This window comes from Talpa occidentalis, unplaced genomic scaffold (genome assembly GCF_014898055.3).
Source record: "Talpa occidentalis isolate TD23 unplaced genomic scaffold, MPIMG_talOcc4v2.1 talOcc4.9, whole genome shotgun sequence".
NCBI lineage: Eukaryota > Metazoa > Chordata > Mammalia > Eulipotyphla > Talpidae > Talpa > Talpa occidentalis.
In genome coordinates this window covers 28,484,451-28,500,309 of record NW_023605305.1, presented here as the reverse complement: position 1 = coordinate 28,500,309, position 15,859 = coordinate 28,484,451, and the positions used below count along the sequence as shown (strand labels likewise).

General features: G+C 37.6%; 1 protein-coding gene across 2 annotated transcripts in view; it reads right to left on the bottom strand.

The window, feature by feature from the left end:
- MAST2 (microtubule associated serine/threonine kinase 2) overlaps positions 1-15,859 on the bottom strand; it is a 138,134-nt gene that overhangs the window by 77,611 nt on the left and 44,664 nt on the right. For both annotated transcript variants that reach the window (XM_037500978.2, XM_037500979.2), the window contains one exon: positions 1,085-1,116. In XM_037500978.2, coding sequence (XP_037356875.1) covers positions 1,085-1,116 — 32 coding nt within the window. The remainder of the gene's footprint in view (positions 1-1,084; positions 1,117-15,859) is intronic.

The window sequence follows — 15,859 nt, the reverse complement described above, 5'->3', positions numbered from 1 at the left end:
CCTGGTAGCGCAGCTGTTGAGCACTGGGTTGCGAAGCTGTCCACAGCCTCTGCAGTACCGGTTCGATCCCCGGCCGCCTGGCGAGGGTCCCACATGGCACGGCAGACCTCTCCTGCTAAGCTCACTGCTCCCCTCAGCAGTGTACTTCGGTCCTTCTGCCTGTTCTGCCCCCAGCTCTGGCTCTGGTGAATTCTCTCACCCTCCTGCGATTCTGACTGTACCCAGTGCTTGTATAAATAAATAAATAAAATTTTTAAAAAAAAAACCAAAATTCCAACATGAGAACAGTTGATATATATATATAAAGTGTATTTTAAAATAAATATGGATATTGCTGTGTCCTCCTTAATTATACCTCATGTGTTTTGTAAGGTAAGGTTGTGAAGCAATGTTTTATCATAAGCCTATTTCCTTGTGTTTCCCAAATTTGGTTCTTACCAAATTATGATGGGTATGAATGCAGGTACATAAAATACAGGTTCCGGAACCCTAATATGGAGATTCTAATTAAATAATTTCAGAATCTACATTTTAAAGCAAGCATTTTGCTTAGTGAAATTTGTAATAGTGCCCCAACAGAATTCTTAGAGAAAATGTAGGCCAAGAGAGTCAACCCTAGTCCAGAAGCCAGAATAGAAGAAACATAAAAGAAAACCCCACTTCAACCTTGTTTAGCTGCTGCCCTTTCCCCAGCTTCTCAGAAAAGTGGGCCTCTCCTGCTATGGGACAGATGTGGATGGCAAGGGCTTTCATTTTAACATGCTCAAAAAACTTAAGTTTACTAAAATTCAGTAAATCTAAACATGTATAAGACTGTGATAGGTACCAAAGTGGAAGCTTTCCCCACAGGCTACCCAAAAATTGAGACAAAGAGAATCTAGAGTGGGGAGTTCAGAAAGAGGGAAGGATCTGGTTTTGCAAGAAATGTTGGCTGGTTCAGTGACTTCCATAGTTTTCACGCAAGAGTTCAGAAAAAAAATCTCATGAATGAGATTCTCCAAGTGATACTGAGAACAGTCCCTAGAAAGGATTCCTAAACAGGATGTCATAATCTTATTTAACATAATGGTAATAATCTACTTACAAGCTGCCTCTTCTTGGAAGGCTCAACTCCTTCTGAAAAACAAAACAAACACAAATTAGACCTAAGTAAGGATCCATCTGAGTCCTTCAGTCTACATTCCATCCTAGGAGATTTACAGCATTATGCTAATAATAGCAAAGACTAAATATTTCTAAAATAACCTTTTCCTTTGTCTCTTAAATTTTAGTGAAATAAAGAGCAATCAGGTTAATTATCACCTCTTTATTCTTTCTTCCCCAAAGGAATGTCCCATACAACACCTGCAATGTTTTTTCCACTAGATGGAACCAATGTGCCAGTGTAGATTCCAGTACTCCTTGGGCTAGCCATTAACTGCCAATGAACTGTAAATGATTCCTATTATTAGGGTCAGGGATATGAAAGGAATGTGATGAGATTTTCTTTTTTAGACATAGTACAAAAAACAACATAACACAGATATGCTACAATACTGTCACTGGCATTAGAAACAAATCTTGCAGTAACAACTGGGGCCCCTGCGACTTGATTTCCAAGTTTACAAGTCCTACCTACCGATAGTCCCACTTTAACAACTAATCTGAATTTTTAGTTTATCTTTTCCATGTGTATCTTTATATCTTATTGCTCATCTATCCACAAATAATTATTGGCATTGTTTTATGTTTTTAAATTATACATACATATTTTCATATTATATGTATTCATCTGCTGATATCCATCAATATAATAATTAGGGGATTCACCCATGTGAATATATTTTACTTTAGTTCATTAATCTACAGTATAATATAGTCCAGTCTAAAATTTTATTTTCCAGTAAATGGAAATTTAATTTTATTCCCATGTTTTTCTTCTCCACCAAAACAATGATCCTATAAACATACTTGTTTCCTTCATGCACTTACATATAAAAAGTATCTTGGAATGCTCAACTTAACCTGTTTCTTGGAAGGTTCCACTTAAATGTGGAACTGCTGAGTCACAAATTATCAAAAAGTGCTCCCCAAGATGAATATATCAATTTAACCTCCTCCCTCCAACACTGTTAGAGTTGTACTTCCCAGACCTATCCCCAAATCCAACACAACAACTTTTCCTAATCAACATGTCAAATTCAACATGTCCAAAACTCAAATCACTCTCCACCAAAACTGACTCCATGCACAAGTCTTTCCCCATCTCAGATGATGGAAATTCTATTCTTCTGGTTGTTCAGATCACTAACATGGATGCCTGTTTTTACATGCCCCACATTCCACCCATAAAGAACTCTTAATGGTTCTAACTTTCAAAATACATGCAGGATACAACCACTTCACACTATCTCAAGACGTAAAACCTCTTAAACAAAAGTCTTGGATTTAGTGGTGTTTTAGAAATCAGAATTTGGGCACAAGGGGGTGGGATATATCAAAGTAATAACATATACATATTATTTATCTAACACTATCAACAAAGTCTCAGGCAGCAACAAAAAACATTAAAATTACTGCATCAAAATGTATGATAGTCACAATAAATGTGACTAAAAAATCTAATAAGTCTCAATTTACTTTTGCCACCAAAAGAATTCAAATTAAGTCACGTTTTACTGCTAAATGAGTTATGAAACACCTTCTAGTTTCTGATATTACAACCTAAGCCAACAAATCCCTGACTTCTCAATACTCTAATTGGTAGACTATTCTGCTTCTAACTTATCCTTATTCTATAGTTCATTCTCTACAAATGAGTGATTCTTTTATTTTAAAATAAAGTTAGATGATAATACTGCTCAAAAACCCTCAAATGACTCCCCATTTCATTCAAAAGTCAAAATTCACATAAAGACCTAGAAAGCTGACCCCACCCAAGCTCTATCCAATATCTCCTTAATCTCTCTCTTACACTCTTTTATCCAGACATCCTTCCATGTATATTAACAAACTCAGTGTGGAAAGTAAACCTATATATCTCTAAGAAAATATAAGCAAATATATTGTTCATCAGACACATCAGATGTTCAGCTTTAAGTCCCAATGCTAATCTATGCACTATGCCTATAATACTGCTCTTCCCCAAATATCTGTTTACCTCAACTCGCAACCTTCAAAGATCTTGGCACAGAGGGGTGTTGTGGCACTGACAAGATGGCAGCACCCAAGGAAATGATGTTTCCCTAGAAACAGCCACAAAAAGTACAGGGCTGCCTTGGAGAAGTAGAGACAAAAGAAACAGCAGGAACTCGCTCAATTGAGAGATTAGGACTCTCGTAGAAATAGGATGTTTTTAATTAAGAAAAATAACTAGAAGTGAAGCTGTTGGAGACAGGTAAAAATTACATGAGGCGTGGTTGTTAAAGGAGTAGAAGGCACAAGAGGAATTCAAAATAAAGAAGGAAGAGGGGGCAATTGGAAAATGGTAGGAAGAAGAGAGAAAGGAAGGAAGAATGGGAAGAACAGAAGAGAAGAAAAAGAGGAGGAGCAAAAGCTACAAAAAAGAGGAAACTGCAGCAGATGCTGAAGCAAGCTGAAAATTAGTTGGAAAATGGCGCAGTGTGGCAAAAACCCAGAATCACCCATGAACTTAAAAATAAAGCAAAAAGATGGAGCTAACTGCCCATTTTACAGTAAAAAAGGAGATTGAAGATTTGGAGACAGGTCTTCGCAGATACAATTTCCTATCATTAACCCCCACCTTATCAAATGTTACAGCGTTTGGCATGCAGCAGTGCAGAAGGGTCAACTGCAACCCAGACACCAGTCTGGGCCTAGATTTTATTAAGTATTTTCTCTGCATATATGAAAATGATCATGTGTCCTCTACTTTGCTAATGTGGCTAAATTACATTGATTAATTTTCTAATATTAGACTAATCTTGCATTTCTGGGTTAAATTCAACTTTGTCAAATGTAGTGCAAGATTCTCTTTGCTAAGACTTTATGAGTTAAATTTTACACCTATATTCATAAGAGATAATGCATTCAGTTTTCTTTTATTATAATGTCTTTGTCAGATTTTGGTACCACATGCTGGCATCCTCACACTGGCTGGGATATATTTCTCTATTTTTTCAAAGAGTTTGTGTAAAACTGGTGTTATTTCTTCCTTAAATATGATATAGTTTTCACTAATAAAAGCAATTAGGACTGGGGACTTTTATTTAGGATTTTGACTCTAATAAATATACTTTCTCAAGTTGTCCTTGTCAGTTTTGACATCATGGTTATACTAATCTCATGAAATGTGCCAGGGGTGTAGTTCTTCTTTTTCTGCTTTCTAAAACAATCTATATAAAACTAGAATATTGTTCTTTGCGTCTGCATGGCATTTCTGGTTACTTTAATAGTTTGTCAGTATAATGACAAATGGATTTTATTTAGGGGCAATAGTAATAAATGAAAATTCTATAAAATGCTCTGCTTATATTATATAAAATGTATATATTCATTTGCACTGATCCTATCTGAGTCCCTTTTAGGCAGGGAAATGCCCACTCTTTACAGCTATACAACAGTCTGCACTTGCAAGGAAAATGCCCAGCACATTTTGTGCCAAGTTCTCTGGAACCATAAAGATAGGGCTGAGGCAAAGTGGAATAAAAAGCAGTCTCCTATCAGATAAAGGTGGCCCAGGGAACAATGATTTTCCCAATCCTCCCTTTCCCAAGGAAAATTCATAGCAGGCTGAGGAGGAAAACTGCACAATTAGAAAATATGAATATGGTGAGAGCTTTCTCATTTTGGCAATTAACTATAAATTCAACTCATTACTCTGAGACCAGGAAGATATCTGACAATATATTACAGTATCAGGTGAAACCTATCTGAGTCAGCCTTCTTTTACCTACTAGTTATCTCCTGACTCTCCATAGTCTTCACAACCTTCCAATTAGTACTCTGAACACATTCAAATTCATCCCTCTTTGAAATAAGAAAGAGTTTCCCTTAATTACTATACATTCCCCTTCAACCACTGTCTTACCAATTCCTTTTCCTATCAGAACCACACTTCTTGTACGAGTTGTATATATTCACTGTCTCCAACTGCTCACTTCTTATTCATTCTTCAATCAACATAATGCAAATATCCCAAAACTTTAGCACCCTATTTAAACCATTCTTGCTAGGTTACCAATGATGTCTATGTAAAGATCCTCCACTACACATTTTTAATCTACCATTTCTTTCTTCCTTTTCTTTTCTTTTTTTTTTTTTGCTTAACTATTCAGCAGTATCAAACATAATCATCCATTCTTCCACCCTGACTTTTCTTTCAATGAAACCATATTCTCTTGTTTATCCTCCTATCTCTGAAAAACACTACCTAAACACCTTTGCAAGTTCTTCCCTCATCACCCTTAGATGCTGGAAATTCTCCTTTCCATATACATTTAACAGATGACTCCCAGATCTGTATTACCATTCCAGATCTCTGTCCTGAGTCCTATAGTTTTTACCACTACCTTCTCCTTAGTAATGCTTAAACTTCCACTTAACTTTCTATTCAATCTTGTTCTCCCTGTTTTCCATTTTAGTCATGGTACCACCAAGCCAGAGTCATTCTGACTCTTCATCATTTCCTCTCACACTACACATCCATCAAGTTTTGCCAATTCTACCCCCAAAATATCTAAAGTCTATCAATTTCACTTTATCCCCATTGCCATGCCTCCTAGGTCAGGTCAGTATCATCCAAAAACATTCTCCTAACTGGTCTCCCTTTAATTTAGGTTTGTTCCCTTGTTTTTTAATTTTATATCAATATAAATATCATATAATTAGTATCCGTTTTCTAGGTGACTCTGTGAGTTTAAAAAAACAAATAGGCAGTCCAAAAGTCCTTTTTAAAATGCAGAACTGATAGGGTCATTTCTCTCCCTAAGACTCAGTGAATAAAATCTAAAATTCTTTCTGTAGCCTACAGGACACTATTTGGTTTCTACTGCCTGCCTCCTCAACATCAATTGCAAAATTCTCAAATAAGCCAAACTTTTGGTCTATTCGACCTGCCACACACTCTCTCACCCTTGAGTCATCACACCAAATGTTCCTTCTATCTGGTATATGTTCCCTTATTTCTTTTTACACATTCTTTCATTTTTTAAATATTTATTTATTTATGCATACAAGAACTGGGGTATAAGCTAGAGGTGCAGAGGGGTGAGAGGATTAACCAGAGAGAGTGGGGAGCAGAACAGGCATATCTACTGAAATATACTGCTGAGGGGAGCAGCGGGTGAGGGGCGAGGCAGGAGAGGTCTGCTGCACCATGTGGGTTGCTCCCTGGCCGGCCTGGGATCGAACTCATTCTGCAGTGACTGGAGTTATTAGTTTAATAGCACTGTCTTTAACTCCTGCACCACCAGGGAGGCCCCTTTTATACATTCTTGTACATTAACTTAAACCTCATTTTCTCTGAGAAAATTTCCCTACACATAGCTCCTCCCTCTATATTACTCCAACTCCTGACTGTAATTAGCTGTTTAATTGTCTGTTTTCTAGGGCTGACTTAGTTGTAGAGGAGCAGACATTAGTCTTGCTCACAAAGGCATTTCCAACAAACAGCACAAAGTCTTGTCTAATAGGTACCAAATGAATTATTTGATGAATAAATAAATAAATCAAATGAGTAAATGGTACTTACTAGTATCACTGTCATCATTGTAAGGCTCACAATGAGGTTGTAGCTCCTTTGGAGCTACAATAATGAAAACTGCCCACTGCAATTAGGTGAGTAAAAGCAGCTTTACTGGAGAAAGGTTAGAATGTTATCATTTATATTATTTTATTAACAGTTTGCTGGCTATTCCAGTGATGGTTGACAAAAAATATGCTTTCAGGACAGAAAAACATTACCTATCAAGGAAATCTACTTTAATATCATTTACTAACGGGCTTAAAAAAGACTATCCACAAATCCAAGTGTAACAGAGTGGTCCCCAGGAAAGGGGGAGGTTCCAGGTTCCCTGCCCCACCCAAGGAAGGGTGGAGCTGAGCAGGAAGAGGAGAAGCTGCAGAAGAGACTGAGGAAGGAGGCAGGATGGAGCCTAGAGACATGTGAAGAAGCTGCGCTTGTCTTTTGGTCGTGGACGGGGTGACACAGATGTGGGTGAGACCCATGGGGAGGTGACAATGGCAGCTTTTATCTTGATGTTGATTTTGCTCTTTTCCTTCCGGGCTTGTTTGGTTGTTTCTGACCCTTTTCTGTGGGTCCCCACTGGAAGATGCCTTAGACTTGTGGCAGGCTTTGGGGCCTTGCTCTGGGGACGGGTAACTTTGGGTGCTTCATTTAGAAACTAGACTCTTTGCCTTACCTGTATTGTTTCCTAGTTTTTATTAAAGTTCCTTCCCATTAAAGTCTCATATGTTTTGTGTTGATGCGGCGGATGGCAGAACCCATTTAGAATAGACAATAGGCAGGTTTGCGGGGTTTGGGCTGCCCCTCTCCCTGTCCTATAACACAAGCATCTCCTTAGCTCTGGCAATAAATCTGCTGGGATAGTAAAAAAAAAAAACAAAAACAAAAACAACAAACCTTCCTTTTCCATGTAGGAAATGTACTATTACTACTGCTCTGGGCATTATGATCTTTTAGCTCCACTTATTCACACTTGAATGTGAATCCATCTTGAGGTCAGAAGCCATGGGGAAATCAGTGCAAATGCAGCTATGGTACTTCTATGAAATATATTTCACTTTCCTGGTTCTACTTGCTTATTCCATTAAATTCACATGTCATCACTCTCAGAATAGGTTTTGGTAACAGAGTATTTACATTATACAATAATATTAAGAAAGATGTGAAAGCACAAAATATGAAGTTCTGAAAATTAGACTCATGTTATGGCTCAATAATATAAAACTTGTGTGATCTTGAATTTCATGTACCTCTAGGGCTTATATATAGTAATTGCAAAAGCCAAAATATGAACGTATTTTATGCTATAAAGTGTGACACAAATAAGAGATGTGTTGTTCTCATCTGAGTATGAAAAACAGTAAAAACAGTTTGATGATACTAAGGCTACTTCAACATGGTATAAAGACTCCCGGGCTCAGAGAAAAATGTGTAAATACAGGTTACTTCACTACTTACTTCACTCATAAAAATCTTGGTCAGTAATGATATCTTTCTAAATCTCATTTTTCTTATCTGTATATCTGAGATAAAATATTTAACTTGCATGGTTCATAAAAGTTGCTCTAACAAAGAACGTTTGTTCAATAAATGGTGCTGGGAAAACTGGGTCTCTACATGCAAAAGAATGAAGCTTGACTACTACCTCACATCATGCACAAAAACCAACTCAAAATGGATTAAAGAACTAGACATAAGACCTGAAACCATAAAATATATAGAAGGAAATATAGGCGAAACACTACATGATATGCACATCAAAGACATCTTTACAGACATATCACCCAAAGCAGTGATAGTGAAGGCAAAGATCAACAGCTGGGACTACATCAAATTAAAGAGCTTCTGCACAGCAAAAGAGACAATAACCAAAACAAAGAGAAACCCCACCGACTGGGAGAAAACTTTTGCACACAACACTAATGATAAAGGACTGATCACAAAATCTACAAAGAGCTGATGAGACTCAACAAAAACAAAGAAAATAATCCAGTCAAAAAATGGGCAGAAGAGCTAAAAAGAAACTTCTCCGAAGAGAAAATACAAATGGCCAAGAGGCATATGAAAAAATGTTCAGCGTCACTTGCAATCGGGGAAATGCAAATCAAAACTATAATGAGATACCATCTTACACCAGTGAGAATGGCACATATTAAAAAAACTAACAACAACAAATGTTGGCGAGGATGTGGAGAGAAAGGAACTCTCCTGCACTGCTGGTGGGAATGCAAACTGGCCCAACCACTATGGAAAGCTGTGTGGAGAGTCCTCAACCTACTAAAGAAAGAGCTTCCATATGATCCAGCAATTCCACTCCTAGGTATTTACCCAAAGGACACAGAAACATTAATTCCAAAGCACACCTGCACCCCTATATTTATAGCAGCACAATTTACAATAGCTAAGCTTTGGAAACTACCCAAATGCCCCAAAATAGATGATTGGATCAAGAAGATGTGGTACATATACACAATGGAATATTACTCAGCATTCAAAAAAGATAAACACATGCAATTTGCAGCAACATGGATGGAGCTGGAAGGGATCATGCTCAGTGAATAAGCCAGAAAGAAAAAGAAAAATACCAGATGGTCTCACTCATAACAGGAATCTAGAAAACCTAAATACGGACCAGGAAAAAGAATAACTGTAAGAAAGGAAAAAATCAAAATCAACAAACAACTATGAACCAGAGACACTCTTTGGAGGAGGGGAAGGAGGGATTCGGGTCAAAATCGGGGTTGCAATTGTATGGGGAATATAAAAATAAAATAAAATAAAAAGTTGCTCTAACACTAGAATAAGAAAATGAATTTAAAAGCTTAAAGATTTCGGGCCTCCCCGGTGGCGCAGCGGTTGAGCGCTGGGTTGCAAAGCTGCCCGCAGCCTCTGCAGCGCTGGTTTGATCCCAGGCCGCCGGGCAAGGGTCCCACATGGCGTGCAGACCTCTCCTGCCGCCCACTGCTCCCCTCAGCAGTGTACTTTGTCAGTCTGCCTGTTCTGTTCCCCACTCTGGCTCTGGTGAATCCTCTCACCCTCCCGCGCTTCTGACTGTACCCAGTGCTTGTATAAATAAATCTTAAAAAAAAAAAATTTTAAAAAAGCTTAAAGATTTCATATAAAAAGATACTCCACATCATATTTCACTGAGAAAATATAAACTAAAATCATAGTGAGATACCAATAGACACCTATTAAAAAGGCCAAAATCTGCAATACAAGTAATACCTAATGCTGGCAAGGATGTGGAACAACAGGGATTGTCATATATTGCTGGTGAGAATGTGAAATGGTACAGTCACTTTGAAAGACAACTGGTAGTTTCTTAAAACAGTTGCACTTGCTGGTGTTTACCCAAGTGGGTTGAAAACGTATGTCCACACAAAAACTTACACACAAGGGCCTCCCTGGTGGTGAAAGGGGTTAAGCATAGCACTGTGAAGCTATCCGCAGCCTCTGCATCACCAGTTTAATCATCAGCCAGCCAGGGAGCTACCCACATGGAGCAGCAGACCTCTCCTGTCTCGCCTGCTGCTCCCCTTTGCAGTGTATTTCAGTAAGTCTGCCTATTCTGTTCCCCACTCTATCTCTGGTGAATCCTTTCACCCCAAGCACCTCTGGCTTATACCCCAGTTCTTGTATACATAAGTAAATCTTTTAAATAAACTTTTTAAAAACTTACACACAGTTATTTATAGCTAATTGCTAAAACTTGGAAGCAACCAAGATGTCCTACTATACAAGAATGGATAAATTAACTGTGGTACATTCATACAATGGAATATTATTTAGTGTTAAAAAGAAATGAGCTATCAAGTCATGAAAAGGCACAAATGAAAATTAAATGCATATTAAGTGAAGGAAGCCAATGTGAAAAGATTACATACTGTATGATTCCAACTAGGTGACATTCCAGAGATGGATCAGTGGTTGCCAAGGATTTGGGGGCAGGGAGGATTTTTAGGAAAGTGAAAATACTCTGTATGATACAATGCACCAATGAATACAAGTCATGATACATTTGCTCAAACCCACAGAATGTACAACACCAAGTGTGAGCCCTAAAGTAAAAAACATGCACTTTGGGTGATTATGATATATCAATGCAGGTTCCTCTTTGGTAAAAAGATGTACCTTTCTGATGAAACATGTGTGGAGGCAAGGTGCATATGGTAAAACTCTGTACTTTCCTTTCAATTTTGTTGTAAGCTTAAAACTGCCTTTAAAAATGCAAACTGGGGCCTCCCTGTTGGCGCAAGGGGTTAAGATGCAACCTATGAAGCTATTGGCAATCACTGCAGCATGAGTTCGCTCCCTGGCCAGGGAGCAACCCACATGACACAGCAGGCCTCTCCTGACTTGCCCACTGCTCCCCTCAGCAGTATACTACCGTCAATCTGCCTGTTCTGTTCCCACTCTGTCTCTGGTGAATCCTCTCACTCTCTACACCTCTGGACTGTACCCCAGCTCCTGTACGCATAAATAAATAAATCCTTTTTAAAAAATGCAAACTGGTCCAACCACTATGGAAAGCTGTATGGAGATTCCTCAGTCTACTAAAATTGAAGCTACCATATGACCCAGCAATTCCACTTCTCGGAATCTACCCAAAGGACACAAAAACATTAATTCGAAAGAATACATGCATCCCTATGTTTATTACAGCACTATTTACAATAGATAAGACTTGGAATCAACCCAAATGCCCCAAAATAGATGACTGACTCAAGATGTGGTATATATACACAATGGAATACTATTCAGCAATCCAAAAAGATAAACTCATGCCATTCGCAGCAACATGGATGGAACTTGAATTGAAGGGATTATGCTCAGTGAAATAAGTCAGAAGGAAAAAGAAAAATAGCGGATGGTTTCACTTATAGGAGGAATTTAGGGGATCAAGGGGGGAAAAAACAATGACAACAACACAATAACCACAACAAAATTAAACAAAAATAAACAGACAACTATAAATCAGAGACATTCTACAGGAGAGAGGGAGGGGAAAGGATCAAAACAAGGGTGGGAAGAGCACAAAGGATTGTTGTGATGGTGCATGGGTGAATTGGTGGTGTAAATTCTATGGGGACTACACCTAAGAAAAGAAAGCAAACACTGTAAGAATAAAAAATAAATTAATTTTTAAAAAACTGAAAAAAATAGAAGTGTCAAAAAAAAACAAAAAACCCTGTGCCCTATTCCCTCAACCCCAAATTTAAGGTTTCATAGTTTAGACTGTCATTAGTAATAAGAAGTTGCATATTTCTAACCTGGGGTCCACCTATGGCAAGGTTTCAAAGCTAATGATCTTGAAAAACTTAATTCTGTGCCCCAAATTCAAGGATATTCTGTTTAGTCTCTAAATTTTTATTTTTATAATTTTGGATCCGTCAAATTGATATATTTTGATACTGCTTGCCAGAGATGTTACTTCTCTCTTAAACTATGTTCAAAAGTTGCAAAGAAAGCTGTACATACTAAAGTCTAAAGAAATAATCAGGGCCTCCCTGGTGGCGCAGCAGTTGAGCGCTGGGTTGCGAAGCTGCCCGCAGCCTCTGCAGCGCGGGTTTGATCCCCGGCTGCTCCCCAGCCACCGGAGGAGGGTCCCGCACGGTGCGCAGACCTCTCCTGCCGCCCGCTGCTCCCCTCAGCAGTGTACTTTGGTCCTTCTGCCTGTTCTGCTCCCCACTCTGGCTCTGGTGAGTTCTCATCCTCCCGCGCTTCTGACTATACCCAGTGCTTGTTTAAATAAATAAATAAATCTTTAAAAAAAAAAAAAAGAAATAATCACTCACTCCCTTTCACTTGTCCACAAAGCAAATTTCTAAAGGTATCACACTGTCTATATGCATTTCGCATTCTTCAAAATGACTAAACCCATAAAATATTTCCAAAGAAAAGAAAAAGGCCAAGTGTCAAAAGGCAGTAACCACTACCCCCACAAGTAAATATGCAAGGCAAGACAAGGCTTGTGTTTGTCCTTTATGATATAGTCACCAGCATGGAAATGACCGGCAGTCAAAGCTATCTCTGCCTGGGGCAGCTTCCTCCATGAGTCTCCCTTACATTTTCAATTTGAATTCTCACTCTTATTTATGTGTGTGTGTATATACATCATATTTATACATATATGTGTGTATATAAGTATTGAGAAATCAATGTATGTGTGTGTATATAAATATTGAGAAATCATCTCCAAACCCAAACCTTTATGCATTCTATGTATATACACATACAGTGTGATGCCTTTAGAAATGTGCTTGTGGACAAGTGAAAGGGAATGAGTGGTTATTTCTTTAGACTTTAATGTATGTACATACACACACACACACACATATTGTTTCTCATTCATTCATTCCTCTTCCACTGCAGTAGCAGTGCTCTTCCCAGAGAAGGAAATTAGCAGGCTCTAAGACTTTACAAAACATAACTCACTAAAAATGCAGAGAGGTTTGGGTTTTGGAGATGATTTCTCAATGTTTAAAATTAAGGCGGGAGGAAAAAAGGTATTCATTATTAAAGACTAGATATGTCTTTACAAAACTTATAATTAAAACTATATAACATAAAAAATACTACCTGGGATGAAGGTAGCAGTGGAAAACAACATTTGAGGCCCCACTCAAATGACTGCTGATAACAATACCATTCTATAGTTCATTGTCTTCTAGGTGAACAAAGAAAAATACTTCTTAACAACATATTGGAATACTAACTATAGAAAAGTGCACATAAGCATACAACTCAAATTTTCACAAACTGAACACACTAATGTAACAAATAACCAGATGTTCTTTTAAAGGAATCATTATCATCAACCAAACAGCAACCTCATGCCCCCTGTTCCAGTCATAACTATCATTCCCCAAAAAAACAGCATCTTGAGTCTAACTTTATAGATCATTTTTGCTGTTTTAGCATTTTCTAATATACATCATAGATTCATATGTGCCTAGTCCTAGTGTTCAACAACATGTAATTCAAATTTCAGAAGGCAAAAAGTAAATGAAAAGGTTATGTTTGAAGAGATGATGGCTTAAGAAATTTCCAAAATTGATAACATAAATGAATATACACATTTAAGAAGCATAATGCAGCCCAATAAATAAATGATATATTTTAGAAGAAGAAAAATGACCCCAGGAGGAAAACCTAAGACCAAAAAGGAACAATGAGCAGAAAAGCTGCTAAACATACATAAACATCCATAAGTATTAACTGTATAAAACAACAATAGGAATATATGATTTATGGTATCTTTTAAAAGAAAAAATTAAAATACTGGACAAAAATAGCATGTAAGTTAGAAGGATAATAACAGAAAAGGATTCCTTGTATTATTCACAAAGATTAAAATGTGGCTTTGTTCTAACTCAGCAGTAGAGCTAGAAAATCATAAGAAACAAACCAAAAATTTTCTATCAATATTTTTAAATAGCAAAAAAAAAACAGGAGCAGTAAGTCATGGAAATATGGGCTGTGGAATGCAAGAAATAATATGGCAGAAGCCACTTTAAATATACCAGTAGTCATAATAAATGTAAACAAACAAGTTTACCATACATACAGTAGGATGACCTACTGTATATCATTTGCAACAGATACAAGTACAATAAAATGGAAAGGTTAAAATAAAGGGATAGTTGACTTTAGAAAGACAAAAACAGACAAACTTCTGCTGCTATAGATCATGGGGGTGTGGGGGAGGATTAAAAATGACCAATATCAGTAAGGGACCAGGAAAATGAATAACTATAAGAAAGTGAAAATCAAAATCAACAAAAAACTATGAACCAGAGACACTCTATGAGGAGTGGGGGGCGGGGAGGGGAGGGATTGGGGTCAAAATAAGGGGGTTGCAATTGTATGGGGAATATAAAAATAAAATTTATTTTAAAAAAAATGACCAATATCAGAAACATAAAGGATATAGGAACAGAATGAAACATGATATTGTGATTTCTAAAAAAAATGAATAAAATTATTTTTCATATATATTTGGACTTAAATCAGTTCCTGGATCACAGCTCACCAAACCCTTGATTTTCCTAAGTGTTAAGAGTAACAAAGTGTCTTCTTGTCACCTGAATGAGGCAAGTGTTAGAATCACCTTAGGACAGGGGCTGGTCACCTGGAAAACCAAACATGTGATTAGAGGGCTGGAACGTTTGGAACCCAACCCAAGGACTCCTGGGAAGAAAGAAAAATGACATTCTTGCACAATGTATGCATTCTCATTTTAGTTATATTTCCCATACAATTCCCACCCCCCTTATTTTGACCCTAATCCCGCCTCTCCACCGCCCCCCCAGTAGTGTGTCTCTGGTCTACAGTTACTTATTGATTTTGATTTTTTCTTTATTATAATTAGTCTTTTTCCTGGTCCCTTGTTAAGGTTTTCTAAATTCCTGCTATGAGTGAGATCATCCAGTATTTTTTTCTTTCTGGCTTATTTCACTGAGCATGATCCCTTCCAGCTCCATGCATGTTGCTGCAAATGGCATGAGTTTATCTTTTTTGATTGCTGAGTAATATTCCATTGTGTATATGTATCACATCTTCTTGATCCAGTCATCTATTTTTGGGCATTTGGGTTGTTTCCATAGCTTAGCTATTATAAATAGTGCTGCTCTAAATATAGGGGTGCAGGTGCCCTTTGGAATTAATGTTTCTGTGTCCTTTGGGTAAATACCTAGGAGTGTTGTTGCTGGATCATATGGAAGCTCTATCTTTAGTAGGCTGAGGAATCTCCACACGGCTTTCCCTAATGGTTGGACCATTTTGCACTCCCACCAGCAGCGCAGGAGAGTTCCTTTTTCTCAATATCCTCGCCAACATTTGTTTTGCTAGTTTTTTTAATATGAGCCATTCTCAGTGGTGTAAGATGGTATCTCGTAGTTTTGATTTGCATTTCCCTGATTACAAGTGATATTGAACATTTTTTCATATGCCTGTTTGCCATTTGCATTTCCTCTTTGGAGAAGTTTCTTTTTAGTTCTTCTGCTCATTTTTTGACAGAGTTGTTTACTTTGTTTTTGTTGAATCTTGTCAGCTCTTTGTAGATTTTTGTGATCAGTCCGTTATCATTAGTGTTGTGTGCAAAAATTTTCTCCCCGTCGGTTGGGTTTCTCTTTGTTTTGGTTATTGTCTCTTTTGCTGTACAGAAGCTCT